The 25,270-nt window shown below is 36.5% G+C and overlaps 1 protein-coding gene across 5 annotated transcripts in view; it reads right to left on the minus strand.

The window, feature by feature from the left end:
• Window positions 1-16,084, minus strand: part of LOC149017783 (SIN-like family protein) — a 39,183-nt gene extending 23,099 nt beyond the window's left edge. For all 5 annotated transcript variants that reach the window (XR_016172861.1, XM_089152115.1, XM_089152116.1 and 2 more), the window contains exons 1-8: window positions 15,435-16,084; window positions 15,278-15,347; window positions 15,012-15,122; window positions 14,367-14,435; window positions 13,358-13,507; window positions 11,616-11,663; window positions 5,202-5,308; window positions 4,977-5,048 (exon numbers count right to left, since the gene is read on the minus strand). Coding sequence is in view for 4 of the 5 variants with exons in the window: in XM_089152115.1 (XP_089008241.1) it covers window positions 4,977-5,048; window positions 5,202-5,308; window positions 11,616-11,663; window positions 13,358-13,507; window positions 14,367-14,435; window positions 15,012-15,122; window positions 15,278-15,343 (623 nt within the window). In the remaining variant the exon portion in view is untranslated. The remainder of the gene's footprint in view (window positions 1-4,976; window positions 5,049-5,201; window positions 5,309-11,615; window positions 11,664-13,357; window positions 13,508-14,366; window positions 14,436-15,011; window positions 15,123-15,277; window positions 15,348-15,434) is intronic.
• Window positions 16,085-25,270: the final 9,186 nt, after the last annotated feature.

Consider the following 25,270-nt stretch of genomic DNA (forward strand, 5'->3'; position numbering starts at 1 on the left):
ATGAGAGTGTACATGGAGGATATGGTTTTGGAGAAAGGAATGAGGAGGGGATTTTAATTTTAGATTTTGCTACTACTTTTGATCTATCTATTATAAATACTTACTTCAAAAAGAGAGATGAGCTTTTAATTACCTTCAAAAGTTGACAGTATAAAAGCCAAATAGATTTCTTCAATTCTTCCTAACTAGAAGAACCGATAGATTGTTGTGCAAGGATTGCAAGGTGATACCAGGGGAAAGCTTAACTGCACAACATAGACATGTGGTCTTGGATATGTGCTTAGTCCCAAGAACACATAAAAGGTCCAAGGTAAACTATCCTAGAAAAAGATAGTGGAATTTGAAAGGAGAGTGCTTGAAATCCTTCGTTAGTGAAGTAGTCAAACAAGGAAAATGAGATTTTAAAGGGGAAACCAATGTAATGTGGAATGAGATGGCAATGTGTATTAAAAAGGTGGCTAAAGATGTCCTAGGTGAATCAAAAGGAAAGCTCCATTCTTATAGAGAGACGTGGTGGTGGGATAGAGAGGTTCAAGCAGCCATTAGGAATAAAAAAAAAACTAGTTTTAAGACATGGCAAAGAAATAATGATGTTGAGGATCTTCAAAGGTATAGGTTGGATAGAAATGAATCTAAGAAAATTGCAAAAAAAGCAAGGGAAAAGAAGTATGAAGAGTTATATAATAAGTTGGGCACAAAGGAAGGGGAAAATTTTATTTATAAAATAGCTAGCTAAGATGAGGGATAGGAAGAGTAGAGATCTTGACCATGTTAGATGTATTAAAAATGGAGATGGTAAAGTATTAGTTTGTGAGGAGGACATTAAGAAAAGATGGGAAACCTATTTCTCTAGTTTACCAAATGAGCATTCTTCAAGCACTTATGATTCGGACGATAACACCTTTCACCAAGGCACCAGTGTCTGAACTTATATACGTAGAATTTCGATGTCCAAAGTAAAAAAAGCTTTAAGGAGGATGAAACTCGGCAAGACACAAGGTCCTGATGAAATCCCAATTGAAGTATAGAAGAATTTAGGAACCCATGGACTAGTTTGGTTGACTAAGTTGTTTAATAAGATTATAAGCACAGGGAAAATGCCAGATGAATGGAGGAGAAGCGGCATGGTTCCAATTTACAAAAATAAAAGGAGATATACAAAGTTGTAATAACTATAGGGGCATTAAATTGATGAGCCATACGATGAAATTATGGGAGAGAATAATTGAAACCCGTTTGAGACACTTAACTACAGTTACGAAGAACCAATTTGGGTTTATGCCGAGAAGATCTACAATGGAGGCTATTTACCGAATTAGGAGACTTATGGAAAGGTATAGAGAATGTAGGAAAGACATTCATATGGTATTTATTGACCTAGAAAACAGCTTAGATAGAGTCCCTAGAGCGTTAATTTGGCAAGTACTAGAGAAAAGAAATGTTGCAAGTAAATATGTAGATATAGTTAAGGATATGTATGATGGTTCGGTGACTAGTGTTAGACCAATGGGGGGACAAAGTAATGAATTCCCGATAACAGTTGAGCTACATCAAGGGTCAACTTTAAGCCCAAATCTATTTGCACTGGTAATGGATGAATTAACCAAAGACATTCAAGATGAGGTCCCCTGGTGTATGCTTTTTGTGGATGATATTGTGTTGATTGATGAGACTCAAGTGGGGATTAATACCAAATTAGAATCATGGAGAGTAGCTTTGGAATCAAAAGGCTTTAAACTTAGTAGATCGAAGACAGAATATCTAGTTTGTAACTTTAGTCATGATCGGGCAGATGATGAGGTGGTGATACTTGATGATAAAGAGATTCCTCAGAGTGATTGTTTTAGGTACCTAGGTTCAATCATAAGTAAAAGAAGTGATTTAGAGGATGAGCCTTCCCAAAGAATTAAAATAGGGTGGATGAAGTGGAGAGGTGCGTCCGGGACTTATGTGATTGGCGTATTCCATTAAAGCTTAAAGGAAAATTTTATAAGACCGTTGTTCGACCAGCTATGATGTATGGTGTAGAGTGTTGGGCTGTTAAAAAGAATCATATAGATAAACTCAATGTAGCAAAAATGAGGATGCAAAGATGGATGAGTGGCAAAACTATGATGGATAAGATAAGAAATGATCATATTAGAGTTGGTCTGGGAGTTGCTCCCATAAGTGATAAGCTTCAAGAAAGTCGTTTGAGTTGACACGGCCACGTTCAACGAAGACCTATAAATGCCCCTTGACGGAGAAGTGATATAATCCATATTGAAGGAACTAGAAGGGCTAGGGGTAGACCTAAGATAACCTTAGGAGAAGTGGTGAGAAAGGATATGTATAGCTTAGGCCTTGTATCTAGCATGGCCTCGAACAGAACTAATTGGAGGGCAAGAATCCATGTAGCCGATCCCATTTAATTGGGACAAGGCTTATTGTTGTTGTTGTTGTATCTCGGTTTACAACTACGGTCCGAAAATCAATCTCTCATTGTAGGTTTAGTTTCCATACAATTGAAAGCAAGTGCCAACAGTCCTAATCTAATTGGATGCAATCCATTATGAAATTGAGCCATACTTCTTCATCCCAATCAAAGTCGGGAAGGGGAGAAAGGGGAAGTAGAATAATAAAAAATCATCCCATGTAACAATCAAAATTCTTCAATCAATTCAATCTAAGAATTGTATCCTAACACAATATATTTAAGGGAAATAAAATGCAAATCCTTATTGAAATTTAAATCCAAAACAAAATCTTAACATAAGTTTTAACATGCACTCTTTCATGCCCATAGTAAAACAAGTAAATATGCCAAATTAAATCTAAAACAATTTTGTTGTTGTTGTCCAACTCTGATCCAACCATAATCCAGCTGGACTGGTTCAATTTGGCTTGCACACAGAAGTGATTGAGCCTTCCCCTCTCCCCTGAAAGGACTCAACGGATAAGATCCAAAAATGCCTTCTGACTGCAACCCATTCAATCAACGTATTGTTGCAGCAGATTCTTGTCCCCTTGATAGATGGAGCACTTTGCTAGAAACATCCAGCCTTGCCACTCTATTAGCTCCATGGTCATCATAACCACCTCCATAAGATGGGGGTGGTCGTGACCACAACGAGGCTTTCTTGTCGTGCAAGGATTGGTGATCCTTGAAGTAATGTTGCATACCATAAAGGTAGGAAATCACACTGCCCTTGGAAGAAGGCCTCCCACAGAATACAAAAACAGGGGGCATTTCCTTCATCAAAGGCTGGCAATTGATCAATAGATGCTTGTATAGTTTTATCAGCGTCCTCATGGAATTCATATTGGTAGTAAGAGTATCAATTCTAGCAACTGTGTCAGCCTTGTAAGAGTTAAGTTGCTGAAGGACTTCATTATTGGCTACCATGACGAAGGGGAAACAACAGAATACTCAAAAGGAAAGGAAGAGGAATGGAAAAAAGAAAGAAAGTAAACCTAACTTTATAAGAATAATGGCAAACTTGTAATTAATGTAAACCTTTAACTATGGACAGCAGACTTGTAAATAGAAGGAATCATAAGTGATGGCAAGATTGTAATTTGAGAATAAAAATGAGAAAAGGAATGTTTTAATGGTATGTTTGGGAGGTGGAGGGTAAAGCTGCAAAAAGATGGAAAGCAGGAAAAAAAGGAGGGGCAATTCTGGAAACAGACTAAACTTAAAAGGGTAAAATAAATAAGAGTCAGAACTAAACATGAAACTGAGGAAAAGAAACAAGGCTTTCACACACAGCCTGGACAAGACTCAACTTCACCGGCAGCAGTGAATTGGGGAACTTGGAGGACTCTTTGCACAAATAATGTGATCTGACGGAAAAGAACCAGGTACTTTGCTTTCTCTGCTTTGACTTCTTTTCTCTTCTTTTGTTTACCTGTGTTCTTATTCTGTCTCGTGATCTTCTCTTTTTTTCTTTGCTGGTCCTGTTTCTGCTATCTTTCTTCTCTATTCTTCTTTTTCTGGGTTCTGATTCTGTTGCTCTATCTTCTCTTCTGCACATTATTTTTCACACTTTCCTGCAAAACCTCAGTGCTGTTCTTCTTCTTCTTTTATAATTGATTCGACTGTGCTTTTTCTTCTTTTCTTCTATTCCGTGACTTTGTTGCTTTTTTTCTTTTGGGCTACTGTTACAGCTAAGAAGGAAGAACTTAGGTCCTTTTTCTGCTTCTGTCAAAACAAGAGCAGCAGGTTTCTGGATTCTTTTTTACTGGAACTGCGGGAGAAAGAGGAGAGCAAATTGAGGAAGAAGATGATGGGTGTAGGATCTTCGGCTCTGATACCAGATGATACAGCCCCTGGTATAGGGCTGCAATGGTGGGCAAGGAGAATTAGAGACTAGGGAGCAGAAGAAGGGGGAAAGTAGATGGGGAAGGAAATCTCTCAACAACAAACGAAACTCTTCATTAAGTTCAACCTGAAAATTGTATCCTAAATTTCTAATAAAATGCAAATTTTAATACAAAATCATAACCAAAGTCTAACTCATTCTTACATAAGAATGACAAAACAAGCAAAAGACTAAATTAAATCTGAAATAGAATACTAAATTAAGTCCAACTCTTGTTGGACCAAACCCCATAGGACCAGTTCTTTTGGGGTCGGACCGGAAGTGTTGTACTGGCCTAATACTGCATCACCACCACCCCCCCCCCCAAAAAAAAAAAAAAACAGTCATTCGAGTTGACCAAACAAGATGCACCAACTAGCTAAGATCTTGGTCTAATTTAATTTTCTAGGATAGCTAATTAAGATTTCTACTGTAAATGCACCTTCAACTTCAATACCAATCATTGAAATGGCACATAAAATGGGTGGAAAACCCAATTCAATAAGCATGTGCATTGACTTGAGAAGTTGAGATTGTAACAAATTGAAACATAAGATATGGACATCTGATGCTTGAGGAACAACAGAAAATGCCACATCCAAAAAAGATTTGAAGCATAGTAAACAGATATACCTTCTTGAAGGACCTTTTGCTCTGTTGTTGTCTGTAGTTGTTCCAGGACATAAAGAGTTGATAAAGTCACGCCTTTAAACAGAAGGAGGGGGGATAGCCATAGCAAGATTAATAAAAATAAACCAATGCTTTATCAAAATATATGGATGCAAATAGAGAACTTTCAATTGAAACTGATTATGCAATGCAAACTATATAAAATGCTAATCAGAAATGAAGACATACGGGTCCATTGAAAAGGGTATCAAATGATTTTCTTCTGCTGCCATTTTTTGACGGTTTGTGCTTGAGAAACTGCTATCTCTGCCATGGTATTCAAGTGAAACCCAAGACTGGAAAATAACAAAAATATAAATCCCATCAGAACAAAAATATAGTTAAATAACTCTCCGCAGATCGCCAACAATACAAAGAAAAAAGAATCAAGAAGTACTTCACAGCATGTAACTGATAGAGAGTAAATGAAACCAAAGAAATCCTGTGCATATCATAGCAAAGTATACTCACTAGCAAAATATGGAGTAACTTCTTCTGGCTGCTTCATGATTTCAACAAGATCAACAATGTTTACAGATTTCAAAAGCATGCGATGTCTTCCCCCCATCCCTTCCTTTTTGACAGTTGATAATCATATAGCCATCGGCTCCCAAAATCACCCAGGGATCTTATTTCAGGTTAATTTGCAATCAGCTATAGTGATTAATACTCTCCAAATGAATTACTCCACCCCAGACAACCTCCCCCTCCAAAATAAATAAAATAGGAAACGAGAGAAAAGGAACTGAAGCAATCCAATCAGACTGACAGAAGGGGAGACAAGAGGGATGAGATCACTCTTCTTCCGAGGAAGAAAAAGAAATCAGGTTTGGGATACCATATCCATTGCTCAATAACACCAAAACACTTGGAAAAGAACTGATATTTGTTATCTCTCTCTCTTATATACATATATACACATTCAATCATAGAAGAAAATTCAACCGACATTGTCAACATTTCAGTTGAAATGTCTGCATTTTTCAAAAATGAAACAAATTCCAATTATTTCGGAAAAGTTGCAAATTTCAACTGAAATTTCGGAGATTTCCACCATTTCGGAGGTTTCGACCAAAATTTTGACCATTTCAACATTCCAACTTGTTTTTCCTCCATATGGCCACATTCAAGGCTTTCCTTTGGGTTTGAGTGAGACTGGACTTGGATTTTAAGAAACTTTTCAGGAACCTCCATTTGCAATCGGATCGGTAAGCTAGTGTTTTGTGCATTGATCCATCATCTTTGGTGGGAGCGCAACCTTCGTAGATGGACTTCCAAATCTCGCTTTATAGATACGATTTGGAATGCCATCTATTTCGATGTTTCATCTAGACTATTAGCTATTCCCCATCCCCCTGTTGATGATACCCCAAGGAACAGGCTTATTGTTGTCTTCTAGAGTCTCAATTCTTCTTTTCGGTCTTCTGACTAAAGACCTTGTTTGTTTGTCAATTTCTCTTTAATATAGTTATTTATTCATCCAAAAAAAACTTGTTTTTCCTCGGTTTTTGTTGATTTCTATCTCATTTTCACCTAATTTCCACAACTCATTTGCCTTCAAGCACCTCTTTTGCTCATCTTTTGCCTCCAAGCACCTCCTAAGCCACAATAGCTAAAAAGAAAACTCTTGTAGCAATAGAACGTGAAGCATGAGCCATACCCAACAATTCCAAATTTTCCCTTTTTTATTTTTGTTTTGTTCACGCCTTTAATGATCTTGTATTACCTTGAAATTAATATATGTTTAGCCTAGGACTATGATCTATGATTGTGTTTTATTAAACTTTTTTTTTTTTTTTAATTTGCCACCATTTTTTCATTTTCTTATTTTAATAATTATATTCTAAAATTATGTATTTTTATTTTATGTATATATGATATATAGGCTTCAACTTAATATAGGTGAGACACCATCACTTGATCTAGTTGGTCATTTTGTTTTGGTGACTAGTTGTATGTGTAACCACTCTACCAAACAATTCACGTATGCTAATGATTCTATGCTTGTATGCAATATAGTTTGTACTTTTCAGAACCAATCATTTGTTAGTATATTTGAATGATAAATTTTCAATGATTTTTTTTTGGCAAAATACTAGTTCCATTGTGGTTACTATGCTTTAAATAGATAGGAGGCAATAAATCAGATGAAATGGACATCATATAAGGCCCAAAACCTAAGGTTGAAATTTCAAAAGAAAAATCATATGTTTTCGGTCGAAACCTAAAATTTTCGGCCTTTTCTTGGGTCGAAATCTTGGTTTTGACTGAAATTTTTTCCTTGCATTCAATAAAAACAACAAACTCAACCTAGAATTCAATCTGATCATTAAGGCTGCGTTTGTTTGCTGGAATAAAGGTGGGGGGGGAAAATTCTTGAAAAAAGTGTAAATTTCTTACTTTTCCCTTAAGTCCCAAAATGGTAGATTGTTTGGTTGCTTGGGGTGGAAAAGTGAGAGACAAGTTTCCTTGAATCAAGGAAACTTGTCTAGTGATGTGGCAGCCCAACTTTCCCACCCCAAACCATTTTAAAACCCCACATATTTGGTGGGACTTTGTGGAAAAGTTGGGAAAAGTAAAAAGTGGGAACCACCACTATCACTTTTCCACAAAACCCTTTCCCTTTCCTTTCCTTTCCTTCTCCCTCACCTCACTACACATGGGACCCACATTTTTTTTTTCCCACCCCACCTTTGCAAACAAACGCAACCTAAGTATTCTAATGCAACTCAAAACACTCGATTTAACTACTAATCCTGTGTACTAACATTATCGCCACTTTATGGGCTTGTAAATTATACCAAATACACCAATCAACCTAAAAATGAGAAGCCCAAAGTCAGAACCCTACCATGGGCCAAAATAAGGTCTTCCAAATTCCAATTATGCCAACTTGTATCATCTTAAATAGGTTACCATGAACAGGAATATATATATATAAAAAAAAAAAAAACACCCCCCCCCCCCCCCCCCCCCCCCCCACCATTCCCCCCCCCCCCCCCCCACCACATTTTTTTCTAAACCCCCGAGCGTGCTCATATTTGGTTAACTCAAGTTATATTCTTTCCTTCTGCTCGGTGATCTTCCTCATCAGTCCCTACTCATATTGTTCGGCTCTTTCTGCATCTGTCTTCAGGATTGTTTTCAGTATCCCCAGTCCATTTCCTTAGCAAACACTTGATTTGCTCCTCCATTTGTGCATTTTCCAAATCTTGCAAGGTGACCCCCCATTTTTTATTTTGTTCATTGGTGCCTTAAATCGTGTCAATGTGGTATTAGATTATATTCGTTTGAAAATTATTTTTTTATTCTTCCTATTTTTATTTTTCTGTTTTATTTTTTGGCGTAAAAATTTTTGTTTTGTAAAATGTATTGTATGGTAAAAGCAGACTCAAATGAATTTGGTGTTCTATAGTGTTTATTCTGCTGGAAATAGGTAGTTGAAACCAAACTTTGAGTGCATTTGAGGCTCGAAATTAACTTTTCAAGCGTCGAAAAAGATCCTCAGAACTTGCCTTTTTCCCATTCTACAACTGTTTGATCTTTTCTTTGTCAACAATCAACAAATCAAACAGATGGGTGGAACAGCAATAATCTAAAACCAAACAGAAGGCTGACCATTCTAACCAGAAAACATATGTCCAACCATCAGATTAAATGGTTATACAACCAAAAAGCACATAAATAACATGACTATCAGCATATGTAACCAAAAATAATGGGTGATACTGCACGTTATCTTTTTTGAATAAGAACTAACTATTCAGTAACCATTTGACACCCAGGCGCAAATTCAGGAAGCATAGCAGGTCAACTAAAAGCCATCCCACTAGGACCTATCAGACCCCAGAGAAACAGGCACAAGGAGTGGATGGGGTTTCATTCTCATGGTTGCTTTCTCATGACATTTCATATGCAATCTGAGGCTTGAAAACCCCGGTTTGGATAACTAATGAGCCCGCCCAACTATTAAACAAGTAAACAAATAAGGCTGAAAGCAGTAATGAGGAAACTGGCAGAAACAGAATCTCTAAAGGTGATGCAGGCCTAGGTTGATAAGGGTCAACCAAAAAACCTGCAAGCCAGGACCTGCAGTGAATGCATATATTTGGGTAGGACAGAATTACAGTTTTGGTTGATTTGAAGGTCACGTATTGGTTAAAACTAGATTTCAATGATTGGTTGAGTAGTATGTGGAAGCTATGAGTGAAAGTTTGGGGTTCTGAGGAAGCAATTTAAATGCTGAATTTGAGTTCTTCAGCAAATTAGGGTGGGTTTTGGGTTTTCACAAAGAGAAGATGGAAATTTAGGGTTTAAAGTTGGAAAACTTGTGATTGTGGGAGAGTGGTTTCTTGAAATTTCAGGGTTTTAATGAAACATTGAAACTAGGTTTTGATGGGACCACCAGAACAGCAAGGATCGAGTGAAAGGATGATTCCAAAAGGTGGTGGAGGGTTTTGGCTAGGTTTCATAGAAACCGAAAACCATACTAGGCTACTAGCTGCTGGTTTCAACCAAAGAAACCACTAATGAAGATATACGTTGCTGTTGTTTTTGGTTTATGATTTGAAGGGTCCTCCCAACACCATGTTTTTCTGCCAGGTGGTAGTTACATTGTTACATTAATCACACTTGATATACCTCCCCTGGTCAAAACCCCTTGCCCTCTTATCTCTTATCATAGATATCTAATGAAGCTCCTTCAGGTTCTCAAGTGTTTAGGTTCATACTTCATAAAGAGTTTATCATGTCTCTTCACCCTAGCTAAATCCACAGCCTTCTTAGCTTTATTTCTGGCAACATAATAGCTCTTTTCTCATTCGTCTCTATAGACTTTTGTGATGTCTTAAGACTTGCTTTGTTGCTCTTAATGGCTACGTGTACCGCATCATCCAACGACCACTCACTACCTAGGAGCTTGGTGACTACCCTTTGTTTCCAAAATGGTAGTTTTGGCTTCCTATTCACACAAAGTTATTATCCATTCCCCACCTAATTCGAGTTCCCATCAAAATCACAACTTCCATACTTGACCACATTATCTATAGATGCCTCACCCTTTAATTTCCCCACCTTAATATTGAAGGCACTTGCACCCTCCTCTTATACAGAGGCACATATCCAAGACCACCAGTCTCTGTTGGGTATTTAGCCTCCCGCCCCTCATCAACCTTACAGTCTCTACACAACCCTGTATCGAGGCACTGAGTAAGAAAGTTCTCTGCTTTTATAGGTAACTAGACACTCATCCTTTTTTTCAAAGGATGTGTTCATAATGGAAAAGTCATAGGCTACCACAAGTCTAGGATTGAGGCCCCCTCTTCATTCCCCTTCCCAACTCTGTGGCCTCCATGTGTACCTTCATAGCCTCTACAATCACTCCCAACAGGTCCATCCAGGTCACCTACTATAATCATCGATTAGGCTTGACCAATATTCTGCCTCAAATCATCCAAGTGGTCCCAAGTCCCAACATTAACCAGACCATTCTCATCCAATCCTACTTGGGGTGCATACAAGCAAAGCATATTGACCATATCCTTTTCCAGTACTGATTTGATGGATATAATCCTATCTCCCATCCTTTTTTGACTTCCACAACATCATTATATAGATCTTTATCTGCTATTATGCCGAGTACATTTAAAAACCAAAGTTCAAATTCGTCCAACGCTTCAGTTTTGCTACCTTTCCATCTAGTCTGTTGGATACACACAATGTCAATCTTACTTTTCCTCTTAAAACATAATATCTCCATGTTACCTGTTAAGGATCCAATGTTCAAAGAAGCTAATCTAATCCTACTCTATCATGATGTGCTCTTCCCTCACACTTGCCCTTGCATACTCGTCACCACATGTAGGCGCCAATACAACGAATGAGTTTAAGGAGGATGCTGTAGCAATAAGACAATCTTTGTACTAATATATAAGGGCCCTGGGATCACAACACGTGAAGGAGAGAGGAGTTGCCATCACCAACTACTGGTTGGTGGGTTATAAATAGGGGAGAGGGGGAATTGTGATGAGAGAACATCAAATATTTTGTGAGCGGTTTTGGGCAGCCTTTGGCTGAGGGGCAGCATGGGGTGTCTGGTGCCATCATAACCAATTTATCTTGCATTCCAATTTAGCGGAATAATGAAGAACAAATACAATAAAAGATAAACTGGCGATGATGGTGCCGATCACCCCCACAGCATATGCTGCCCCGCAGCCAAAGGCTGCAAAACCCGCATAACATATTCAATGTCCTCTCCTCAGTCCTCACAATAACCTCCCCCCCCCCAAAAAAAACAATTATAACCCACCAACCAGGCAACCAGTAAGTGGTTACAGCAACTCCACCTCTCTCCTCCACATGTCATGATCCCAGGGCCCTAACATGATATATACAAACTAAATTGAGGAATCACCATTAATCCTTTATGATAGAAGATAAATATAACCAGCATCTTTTTACACCTTCATGTTCTTTTTATATCTATTTAAATGGTTAGACTCGTATAGATTATCTTAAATAAACAGCAGGCAACAACAAACCCATAGCATTATAAAATTCATTCCAACGCATGAAGTAGTGAGCTAGTTTTGACATTTTTACCTCAGCATCATCTATGTTTTGCTTATCAGATGCCCTCACCAACTTCCCCTGCACATAGAGGATAAAAATTCAAATTTCTAGGGAAACATCACATGGACAAGTAAAAGAAAGCTCAGTAGAAAAACAGAGGGAAGGCGAGTAACAGGGTAGATGTGAAGAAATCAACATGCTTTTCTTTTATCTGAATGAGAATGACTGATCTAAAAGTCTGCTCCAAAATATTTTCTCAAAAGAAAATCTGGACTGGATTTTTCAACAGAGACATTATTACATTAATACTTCAAGAATAATACCTTCCATGTATTCCAAGGCCAGTATTGAAAATAAGAACTGAAGAATGTTAATAAGCAAACGGAAGATGAATGAACAAAGCAAATAAATTGAAAGGACACCGATTTGTATACACATTTATAAAAAAACTACACCCTATATTTACTTCTCATGCATGTCAGAGTAAATGCGGCGTCATCTAACCATTCATTGCAAAGGTGGATTTGTGGAACCCTCGGCTGAGGATTTCTTTTCCCAACAAAGTTAACAAGATTTCCATACAAATTGGATAGTATCAATTCTTGCAGGATATTGTATTTGTATCTATTGATTCTATTTCAATAGAACAGTAATTGGTAGTTATCACCGGGGGGGGGCAAAGTACAACATTCTGAAGAACTTTACTGCCTATACATGCAAAAACAGGCTATAAAACAACAGAGGCGCCTTTTGACAAGTTGTGGCTCAACCACCACCCCACCTAACCTAAAAAGTAACCTCCTCACATGGTTGAGGGCCTGTAGACTACAGTGGCACAGAAAAAGTAAAATACTAAAGAAATTCACCAAAGGAATGTATTCACCTTATCTTGGTAACTCCTCCAAAAAAAAAAAAAAAAAAAACATATTAATGAGATCCAACTGTGATCAACCAAAGTAGATATATTAATCATTGTTGAAACTATTGCTCAAAATAATAAAGATCCATGCATAAAATTTAACTCCTCCCTTCTAACAGAATTTTTCTACAAATATTTCCAGAACATTGTTAGCTACTGTTCGGTCTCTGTAGCAAATATAATCAGTATTGCTTTACAAAACAAAAAATAATTGAAAAATAGAGGCAAGTGAATTGACACATACAATGTGTATAGAAGATGACTTAAATAACTGTTGAACATCAGCAAACCCACCATGGCACATTAGTGTGCAATGTAATACATTTTAAAGACTTAATCATATATATTGTAAAAGTTAAAATTTGTAGATATACACTAATAACATATAAAGCCAAGATGTCAGTATGTGAAATATAATTACAATTATAATAAAAATTTAATAAGTTACCGCTATATGCACCGATATAAATTTTACAGATGTGCTTTACACGGAAGCATTTTCCTCATTCTCATGTAAAATAATTCAAAGTAGGATGCATACTAACTCACTATCCCATCACCCACTAGAAGAGTTGTCTTCGCTGGATTCTCAATTCCTTTCTCATTCATTACATCTTTTTCTCCTGCTTATCTTAAAGATAAATAGATTCAGTCCCAAAAACCTCCCCTCTGTACACCAAAAAATGTTCAAGGGTAACCCAGGAATCAATGAAGATATGTAGGGTGAAATGTATATAAGGAAGGAGATTTTTCGTCCACCAAATACCGCATTGAAGACCCTCTAAAATGAAAACATAGGAAATACCCACATAGGCACCAAGATTATCAAGGATGGACAGCAGAATTACTTCACCTGCATTTTTGACGGACCTGCAGACTCTTCTTTATTCTCATTGGGCTTCATATTAGCTTTCACATTAGTGTTCTTCTTTGCCCCACCAGAGTTCAGGTGTTCCAAAGATGGTCGAAGCTGCACAACTGCATGAACAGGACTGAGGTGCAACTGCAAGATAGAAAAAGGGGAAAACCAATTCTATAATTCCCAGGAAATGAAGTGACAAAGGATAACTAACTTCATCAAATGATATGCCCAAAATCCCAGAACTCCTTCCATCCGCAAGTGAAATGATGAGTGAAAGAGGAAGGATTAGGCAGGAGCTCAAATAGCAATGATAATACAAAGAATCTCATTAACAACTCCCACGCACTATGAGCCAATTAATCATATATAATAATTTACAGACCAAGAACCTTAAAATAAGCTGCATGCAACTTGAAATGAATTAGAACCTAGTATATAGTAATGTTGCTGCACAAGAAAAAATATGCCTCATAGATAAGCTGGTTGACAAAAAAAGAGAGGGTGAGATAGCATTAAATGTTGCAGAAAATGACAACTAAGAAGGACCATAATGAGACTAACATAGTGTCCACCAGTACCGAATTTTGACAAAAGATACACACAATTAATAACCAAATAACAATGAGTAAGCTGACATTCAGGTTAAACTGATTAAAAAAGTAACAATTACCCATCCATCATCAGTATGGAATACATTAGGAATACAAAAAGAAACTCGGGAGACTAAAAAAACTAAATGTATAACAGGAGATGTTTCACTAATTAAGGCTGCTGGAAACACACAGCTTTACCGTAATCCCAACCATTGAAAAGCACTAAGGTACAGCAACAAGAGGCATTGGTTTAGATTAAAAACAAAAACAAACAAAAAGAATTACTGCAAAAACCTGGCCACTTCAATTAAATACCAATTGAGTGTCTGAAGATTAATAAATTACTGCTTAATCTGCAGATGCATAATAAGAATAAGGAAAAGTACCAAATCCAGAACAAAGCATACCTTGTTTCCCATCAGAAGTCCAATTGCATAGCCAGAGGTGACAGGTGGCACCCATGAAGTTGATAAAGTCTAAATAAACAAAAATAACAAAAACACGTGTCATATCAGGGCAGAATATGGGTACAAGATCCACTGTTACCAAAAGGTTCAAACTTAAAAAGGAAACATTCTACAGGAAAATATATAATCATGTCTATGTTTTGTATTAGTTTCTGATATGCAGCAAAAAAAAAAAAGTATTTAAGTGAAGAAAACTAAAGCACTTCCCAGTAATTGGTAGAGCTTTCAAAACCAACAGTTCTAACATAGGTATTTTCTTATCCCTTTGAAGATCTTGTGTTTTTTCTCCCTGTATGTTAAAATGTTCAAAATGTCCTGGTTTGCAGATTCAGTATAGAATGGGGTCCCAATCACAACAACGAAATCAATACACCAACATGACAAAGAGTTTCAAGACATTATAGCTGTCCTGGGGTTGGGCCAAATATCCAAGAGGAAATTCAACAAATTTCTCATTGCAACCCTTCTTTGTACCAAAAGAACTTGGCAGCTCTCCAGGGGGTTAGCTTTAAGATGGTTCTCCGTTCAAGAATGCAAGGAATCAAATATGAGACCAAGATGAAAACATAAAAGAAAATTATAAACCTGTTTTTCTGTTTTCAGCTTGGCAGGAGCATCATCGTTGTAACTGCTCCTATCATCAACGTTTAGAGACAAATCAACCTCCATTTCCGAACTTGTGGGTTTAATTCTAACCTAAACAAACAAATAGATCTCATGAGCATTCCCCATTTCAGAACTGAAGAAAGAAGTAACACACACTGGAAGATATGTATGGCAATAACAGTAGCAGTAATATAACAAATAACACGAAAGATAAGAAAATGAATAATGCTAAAGAACCAGCAGACCTCTTCACATCGTTCATCAAGTTCGTACGGCCGCCAGACAAGGTCTAAGAGGATATTGCATAACATATAACTACAAGAACAGGAAATAAATAAACAAACAAACCAAATTTAACAAGTAATCGTTCACAAGAAAACAATTAAACGACGAAAAGGGAACCTGGGTATTGTTATCAAGCGGCGAAGGGTTAAAGAAGACGTCTATTTCTCTGACAATTGTATCTTCACCTCCGTCTACTTCCATTGCATCTTCAACCCCTTGCTCTTCCTTCTTCTCCACTTCGGTGAAGCTGTTAGGGGTCGAAGAACAAGGAAGTTCAGATGCAGTCTTGACGGCGGCATCAACTGAGTGCATACGTAAATCCTCTTGCTTCTTCGGAAGCGGAATTGAAAGTTGAGGTCCAGGTTCTGATGATACTGGCTCTTCCTTGGGTTGAGGTTTAAGCTTTGAAGATTTTGGAAGAAACCTAGATGGCCTCGAAGCAGCCTTGCCGGAGTCACTGGGACCATCTATGCCGATATCGTCCAAATCCAAGTCCATAATGAGAAACTGAAGGTTTTAAGACTCAGAAGACGACGCTGAGAATTGAGGTAGGTAGTTGCAGAGACCAAGAACCCTCGACGTCGCTCTTCTCCCCTCGCCTGCCGTTCTGCAGCGATCGACCGATTAATTGATACGAATGAGTAGACGCTTAAGCCTATTTTGGCTCTCTGTACTTCTCAGTGAGTTATAACCCCAAAAAGAAAAAAGAAAACGAAACAAGAACTCATTGTTTCTGAATTATTTCGCTTCTCCACTTTTCGCGCTTGGAAAATAGAACGGCCCAAGCCGCCCAACTGCAAGACTCGTGTTAAAAACAACCAGACCGTTCCGGTCCTCGTTCCGGTCCTCAAATTGTGAAAATTTATGTAACGAAGGAAAGAAAAGTACTTCAAGAAACATTGGATAACTACTCTAGCCGTTACCACTTCTTGGATCTTGGATCTTGGATCTTGGATGATTCAGTTCTATCAAGCAAATCCTGATGGTCCACCAGTCCTTTTACAATCTAGTTAGGCTGCTGGAACATGGCGCTGCCCAATGCTATCCCATGTTGAATCAAATGGGGTAAATTATAAAAATCAAAAATAAAAAATCCCAAAGCTATGAGCTATCAACATTTTATAAATTTAAAATACTATTTGTGTCTTTTCAATCAGAGTCTAAAAGTACAATTATGGTTAGTATCTGGGTTCAATTATTGAACATCAAAATTAGGGTTTGAAAGTCTGATTTGTTTTCACCTCTTTGTTTGATCTTTAATGTCTTGAGTTGCAAATTCTTTTGTTTATTGTTTTTGAATCCATACAAACAGTTTTTGGTCCAATTCATTTAAATGGAAAAATTGTCCACTCTTTTGTTTGAACGATTGAGATTAAAACTTTGGCACTTAAAAACACATGCCATAATCTCAATGTAGGGCAATATAGACAGCACCACCTAGGACATTGTAGCCTGACATGACCCATCCTAGCATAGTGATGGTAGAACCTTTGTCCTGCACGCTCCCATTCCCCGTCAGATCCAATGGGTCTACCAAAATATATATATTTTAGAAAATTTGGATCACAAATCTTGGGGATCTTCTATATCTAATGAATGGAAAATCCGCTTTGAAATCGTCTGCCCTGCACCCACCCCCCAAAGTATACGCTTCAACAGGAATCAAACAAGGGTAGATTGATACAATAGAAACCTATGGTAAAATGTCTGCTCATAACCCAGCAGATAAAGTACATTACATAGTCCGTTTTAGGGATTGGCGACTTATCCATTCAATGACTTTGGCACTGGACATTCTCAAAATGGTTGGTTGTGTGAATTCAATACAATAATAGACGTCTGTTTGCATTCCAGACTTCCTTCTCCTTTAGGGCCTATCCGAAAGAGAATACAATACCTCTTGGTCGTGAATATCTGAATAGGATGAATCGGCCCCCACGGATATCTTTGCTTCGGAACGAAACAATTAGAATTAGGCTCGGTCAACTGGAATGTGTATTCTCCATATAGGAGATCTTCCAATTGAGAAGATCCATCAACCTGAGATGAAGAGAAAGGTCTATCTATTTTATTTAGTTATTCAGTTAAACTAGGGGTGTCAACGGTGCGGTTTGGAGCGGTTTCGGGCCGGGCCTAACGGTTTCGGGCTGAAAAACCCCCAGCCCAAACCAGCCCATTTAAAAGATAACGGTTTCGGTGCGGTTTCGGTTTGGTGCGGTTTGGGTTCGGGTTGACTAACGGTTTGGAAATGAAACGGTGAAAATGAAATTTGAAACCCTGATACCTGATTTCACAAAAGCGAAAATGTTAAAGACTGAAAGTCTGAAACTGAAACAACGTTAACGATTAAGATTAAGACTTAAGAATTAAGAGTTATCAATTATGACTTTTAAATTTTAAAATAATAAAACTAAATGAAATTTGAAAATTAAAAAGTTAACGATTAATATTAAGACTTAAGAGTTAAGAGTTATCAATTAAGACTTTTAAATTTTAAAATAATAAAACTAAATGAAATTTGAAAATTAAAAAGTTAACGATTAAGATTAAGACTTAAGAGTTAAGAGTTATCAATTAAGACTTTTAAATTTTAAAATAATAAAACTAAATGAAATTTGAAAATTAAAAAGTTAACGATTAAGATTAAGATTAAGACTTAAGAGTTAAGAGTTATCAATTAAGACTTTTAAATTTTAAAATAATAAAACTAAATGAAATTTGAAAATTAAAAAGTTAAAATTTAAAACTTAACAACTCTCAACTACTCAAACTCGAGTCTCAACGTCTCAAACACCGAAATTCATGGATCATTAATTACATTTAAACAATTCCAAACAAAATTTAATGACATTTAATATTTTAATTTTATTTATGTAAAGACTAACGGGCTGACGGGCGCACACAGGTTGGGCCGGGCCAGCCCGAAACCGTTCGGGCTGAGGACCCTCAGCCCAATTACGGCCCATTAAGGATCGGTTCGGGCTATAACAGGCTGGTTCGGTCCGGTTTTAACGGTTTGGGTTGAAAATTGACACCCCTAAGTTAAACCAATGATTTGTTATTGGAACAGATAACAACAACCATTTCATCAAACATGTGTATTTTTTTTTATTTTCCAATGGATTTACATGTTCCATTAATGGAAATTTTTTGATGTAGTGAGTAATAGACTCTGGTTGTTTGCCGTTCAAGAATTATTGTTTAGGCAGTTCATACCATCCATACATAGTGTTTTGATCTAAGATTTCAATTTTTTGATGTTTCAGCAATAGCATATTGTTCCATGGAGCTAAGGTCCAAAATATGGAAGAAACAAGTGTTTCCACAATTCTACCACCCCGTCAATTATGTTCCACTTAATCCCCCTTTCATGACCACATATCTTTCTGGGCTAAGGAATGGGAAATCTTTATTCTGTTACATGAATCAAATGTTTCATTTCATCCGGGAAAAGCCATCTCTTTCTCAACAAAGTCTTTGTCATTTGATCCAATAGCGTTTCATTAGATAGGAACATATTTGATAAATACTGATAACTCTCGGATGGAGTATTAGAACGGAAAGATCCATTAGAAAATGAACTATTGGTTCTAAGCCATCTATGGCGATGAATCAACAATTCGAAGTGCTTTTCTTGCAATTTATTGATGAACCAGTGTTTATATATAGATTTAGGAGGTTTTGTTTGGGAAGTAAGAAGCCCCTTTGACATCTCTTCATCTGCAAAGAATTATCGACGTGAAAACACAAAGACAAAGGGCTGATCTTTGAATAGAACAAAGAAGGGATCTGCAGGGTCCCAAATGAATTGGCTTATACGAAAAAAGCCTTGGTCTTTGGAAGATCTATCTCGTGTCTAGTACTGCATGGTTCCACTATGCAAGAACTTTGAATCCTTCTCTTGAAGCTCATCCTCTTTATGATAAATGATCCGCTTGCCCCAAAATGACCTGGCCCAATAGGAAAATCCCAATTCATTGGGCCTTTCGATACAATTAAATAGATTGCCACAAGGGCGCAATATTCTAGGAGACCAAACTATGTGATTGAATAAATCCTCCTCTATCTATTGCAGGTCAAGGGCTCCTTCCCCTTCTTCAAACTCAGATTCGTATTTTTCATATAGAAATATTTGATCAACGATATAACAAGATCCATTTTGCATCATATCTATGAGATTCCTTGGTTCTGACCGAAGAAGCAATGTCACTTGATCATTATCAAATTGACTGCAATCTTTTTATGTTCGTGAAGATACCACCAGAACGCCTTCTACTTCTAATAGGCCACGAACTAGATCAGATTCATTCTCAACGAATCCATAAAAAGTGATCCCATTTTTTTCATCAGGTCCGGGTAGAGACCAAAGATCTTAAGCGACCAATCCGGCAGAACAACTCAAAAGATAAAGAAGTATTGTTAATTTCTTCATGCTCGTTCCAAGTTCGAAGTACCATTTTTACAAATAAGCATCCCCTTACATGATTTATTCTTCATATAGATAGATAAAGAATCTATGGGGCAATTACTTAGAAGTACATTTTGTGCAACAACCCTTCCTATCTGATGGAAAAGGATCCCATGATCCTGAAACAATCTTACCTGGGATCGAAAATCGCAAGTTTGTCTATGAAGAGCGGATCTAATTGTATTAGTGTCTAAATTGGATTTATTATGTGTAATACTAATTGATAGGGCCTCGTTGGAAAGTGCTACAAGATCTCATGCATTGGAACCCATGGTTATGGACCCAAATCCATTAGTATGGAACATTTTATTTTCCAAATGAAATCCCCTAGTATATGAAAAAGAACATTACTTAACAATATTTTTAGGGGCGGCATTATAAAGTTACAACATATTACAAGTAACACATAAATTATGAAAATATTTAATCATTATTTAACGGAATTTGCTAATGGAAGTGTACCATTATGAAAATTCAATATACATTTTGGGGTGCTATGCCACGTTGAGATAATTTCTGGTGTCCATGATTTTTCCTAATTGTTGTAGGGTGTCTTTAATTTGTTTTTAATTTATAAATACATAATGCATGATTGCGGATAATAAATATTCATAGAAAATCGATACGGATAATCGAAATATTCGTGGCTATTGTTTTTCCTAATTATATGTATTTTGTTATAATTTTAACACAATGATTTTCAAGTTATTGTTTTTTGAAGAAAGAGTTTGATAAGGCAATTAAAATATTGTTAAGCTACAAGAAGAAAAAACTCAAATAATTTTTTATTTTTAATTTCATAACTATGAACTAAATTAGACTATTTATCTTGAATGAATTGAATGATTATCTAAATCCTTCAATTACAAAATTTTATATATTTCAACATACATGTTAGGTGTTTATTGACATGTTATTTTTATTATGAACTATAATTTTGAAGTATTATTATACTAGAATTAGCTGAATAAATTTGCAATTTTGCAATTGTGGAGCAAAGTTGTATTTAAATTGTTGTACTACTAGGTTAATCTGATGAGATAACATTACAGTATACACTGATATTCTAATTTTGGTTAAAAAAATTAGATATTTATTTGTCACTTTCAAAGTAGTGGGTAATAACAAAACGATAGAAAGAGGGAAGAGAATAATCAATGGGGAAGCCGTGTAAATTGGTTGGATGAGCGGTCCTAAAAATCTTACCATTAAATTTTGTAAAATTAAATCTAAACCGTCCATCATAAATGATTTAGATTTAATGACATGATTTATTTATACAACTATACTCAATTAGTTAAATTAAACATAATGCAGGTTGGTAGAGTGGTAAGATCCATACTTTTCAATGGATGGTCGAACCAGAGTGGTAATATTCATATTTCTCAATGGAGAGGTCATGGGTTCGACCTTTGAGGACAATAAAACTCCACCAGGAGGATGTAATCGAGTGTGTGCAAACTCGCCCATATGAACCTCAAATACCAAAAAAACAAAAATTATTTAAATTAAACACAATGGTAAGAAATGAATAAAAAAAGTATTAAATTGTACTACAATTTCATTATTGTGAAAACCCTCTTTGTTTATTTGAATGAACTTTTTTTTTTTTTTTGTAGAAAATTATATTAATTAGAAGGAGACACAAGCTCTGGCTGAGGAACATTCTCCTTCAGCCAGACAGTGGAATTATGCCAAACCAGTGCTGTCTCAAGCACTAGGGCTTCCTGAGCCAAGAAATGAGCCACAGAGTTGGCTTCTCTTGGAGTAAAAGAAAAAACACAAGACAAGGTAGCCTCGCCAGATGTCTGATATCAGAGAATACATTTTGTAGCTGAATTGGGACCGGAAGAACTAAATTTAAGAGGAGCCTTACCACTAAGAGATAGTCACTCTCAATGATTACATGAAGCCAACCTTCCTCAGCTGCTAGACATAGTCCTTGTCTTATCCCCATCGCTTCACCAACAGCAGCCTCTCCGAACACTAGAGGAATAGGCTTTGCCAGATATTTGAAGGAAACTTCGTAAGCAGCAGAACTATGAGATCAATTTTGATGAAATACCATCGAAGGCCTTTGACCTTCATGAAATACAATGGAGAATGAGATTTTATATTGTTGCATCTAAATTATAGAGGTCAGATGCAGACAATGGCGATAAACTCTTTTTTTTTTTTTTGTGGTAGAAATGGCGCGATAAACTAGGTACTTATAGAAGTCATAACGAGGCTGTTTGTTGTTGCAGTGTCTGTAGCGTGCTTTCCTTTTCTTCTTTCTGTTTTTTCCTCAAATGGAAAGTTCTCATTATGTTTTTTTTAAGGTTGCCCATTGATTTTGCTATTGCCCTTGAGTAAACAAATATTGAACTTTTTTTTTTCCCTTTTTCTTTGGGAAGTTCATCGTAAGAGTGGTTTATTTTATTTTTAAGAACTGCAACTTAAATTTGAACCCTAGAAAGATAACATGAACTCCTTTATGAAGCCCACAGTAAAAAGAAGATTTCAAATGAATGCTCTACTAGAATGAAAATTGAGGAATGAGAATGCCTGAAGGGTTGAACCCATGACTTCCTTGAGAAGTAATGTTCTCATTTAGTATTTTAATCCAATGAGTGACTTTGGATTAGAATATTATATTTCATTGAATCGTATAATTCATTGGGAGGTTTCTTCTAATTTTGCTTTATATATATAAAGAATAATTTATCCTCTGTATTAGTGTATGTAAAGTTATCAAATCCCACCCCCACCCCCCCAAAAAAAAAGAGGGAAAAAAAAATCCATTATGTGCTCTCTAAGGGTGTCAATCGGTATGGTTTTGGTAATTCGGTATGGTTTCGGGTACCAAATTTGAATACTGAAACCCAGAACAGTTCCGTACCGAATTTACACGATACGGTATTATTTCAGTATTTGTAAAAACGGTTCGGTACTGTTTCGGTATTAAATCGGTATGAGAAAACGGTATAAAAACAATTGAACTTCGGTACGGTACGATTTTGATATTTGTAAAAACGGTTCAGTACGGTTTCAATATTAAATCGGTATGGAAAAAAGGTTTAAATACAATATCTAGTGCGATACACTTTTGATACAAATAAACCCATGACACTTGTTATTAGTTTATTAAGATTCTAATGAAATGCGACCAAACAATTGATAGAATTTGATATTAACAAAGACAAAGCATGTAAATCTAAAAAGATGAGTGAATGATGAAAAGAAAAATTAAAATAGGGAATTATTGATAGGGTAAATGTGAAGTGTTTTCATTATAAAAGTACATTTATATCCTTTAATTTGGTATTGTATCAATTCGGTACGATTTCGGTACATACCGACGGTATGAGTACCTAAAACCGGAACTGTATTGAATTTTGAACGGTGCGGTTCAGTACGGTTAAACGATTTCGGAATGCAATTGACACCCTTAGACTGCTCCCCTAACTGTGTTACAACCACAAATCATGTGGGACCCACAGGTAAAACATAATAGAACATAAAAATAAAAATAAAATATCCATCACCAAACTCTGTGGGCCCCCTCTAATTTGTGGTCAATAACTGTCAGGAGAGCACTCTTGATAGGGAGTTGATCTAGATTCTTGTCCTTGTTGGGGCTAGGGTTGGGTTAGAATGGGCATAATCATAATGTAAAGATAAAAACAAATCTCACAGCCGGGCACCATGAAAATCGTCACTGAAGCATATTCGTATTACTTTTACCCACCTTGTAAAGTCTAACCCGAATCATCATTCAGCATCGCTTCGGGCTTTCCTTTGAAAACACCTAGGTTGCATTTGTTTGTTGGAATAAAGGTGGGGTGGGAAAATTCTTGAAAAAAGTGTAGATTTCTTACTTTTCCCTTAAATTCTAAAATGGTAGATTGTTTGGTTGCTTGGGGGTGGAAAAGTGAAAGTTTTCTTGAATCAACGAAATCTTGTCTGTGATGTAGCAGCCCAACTTTCCCACCCCAAGCCATTTTAAAACCCCACATATTTAGTGGGACTTTGTGGGAAAGTTGGGAAAAGTAAAAAGTGAGACCCACCACTATCACTTTTCCACAAAACCCTTTCATTTCCTTTCCTTCTCCCTCGCCTCACTACACATGGGGCCATATGTTTTTTTTTCCCACCCCACCTTTGCAAACAAACGTAGCCCTATTATTTTTTTCATATGGCTGCATTTGTTTGCTAGAATAAAGGTGGGGTGGAAAATTTAATGAAAAAAATAAAACTTTTTTAATTTTCCTTTAAATCCTTAAAAGTGTAGATTGTTTGGTTGCTTGGAATGAGAAAGTTAGAGAAATTTGTTGGGTGAGGTGGCAACCTGACTTTTCCAGTCAAAGCATTTTCAAAACATTACAAAATGTATAGGATTTTAAAGAAAAGTAAAATGTAGGATCCACAATTAACAATTTTTTATAAAATCCCTTCCCTTTTTTTTTTTTTTTCCATTCTTTCTCTCTCACTTCATTCCACATGGAATTTACTATGTTTTTTTTTCCATCTCTTTTTTTACACTTCACCTTTACAAACAAACGCAATCTAACGCTGGTAGCGCCTTTTGCGTTAAGAAAGGACGTGTGACAAAAGATTCTCCGTATCGTAGGCTATGAAGAATCTATTACTGCCGTAAATCATAATGCCAATTGCCAATTCGGTTGTCTCTTCGCTGTTGGAAGTTTCTCTTCCAACTTCCAACTCAGTACTAAATTTAAAGAGTTAATTACGACCATGCCACTTTGTTTATGCTCTATTATAAATTAATTACATTCATGCCAATAATGCCATTATAAATTTGGTTTTCAATTTTTTTTTCTTTCTTTTTTTATAAACAAGACGAGCTTCCAAGGCTCAACAATCAACAATATAAACTAATACAAAAACTAAGCCAAAAAACTAATACAAAAACTAAGCCCAAAAACTAATACAAAAACTAAGCCTATATATATATATATACATAATTTCCTCAACTTGATATGCTGACAAGAGTGCTTATTCTCCATAGTAGAAGTCGACTGGCTACTAGATCACTCATCACGACGATCAATCCCCATCAGAGAAGTTGAATGGCCCAACCAGATCATCACAGTAATAGGGCCCAGTCTCAAACGAATCTAGGTTGTAGATGTCTTTTGTTGGATTTGTTGGTTGGCTTACAGAAATTGGTTTAGCTGAATTACCAATATTCTCATGACCATAATTGATGAAGTTGGTAGATTGCTTATCAGTAAGCATATGACGTGGTTTTGGATTCATTAGTGTAGTGTTACGCCGGAGAGCATGTCTATATTCATTCCCACTACTTGGTATAGAGTCATCAACTGGGTAGTCACAATTGCTATATTGAGGAGCATCATGATTGGGTATAGAATCATCAACTGGGTAGTCATAGTTGCTAGGTTGAGGAGCATAATTGCGTACTGGGTCTCCATTGTAGCTGTATTGAGGAGCATGATTTGGTACAGACTCACCACCAATA

Source organism: Hakea prostrata, chromosome 4 (genome assembly GCF_041222555.1).
Source record: "Hakea prostrata isolate BN-2017 chromosome 4, UWA_Hpros_2, whole genome shotgun sequence".
In the NCBI taxonomy this organism is placed as follows: Eukaryota; Viridiplantae; Streptophyta; class Magnoliopsida; order Proteales; family Proteaceae; genus Hakea; species Hakea prostrata.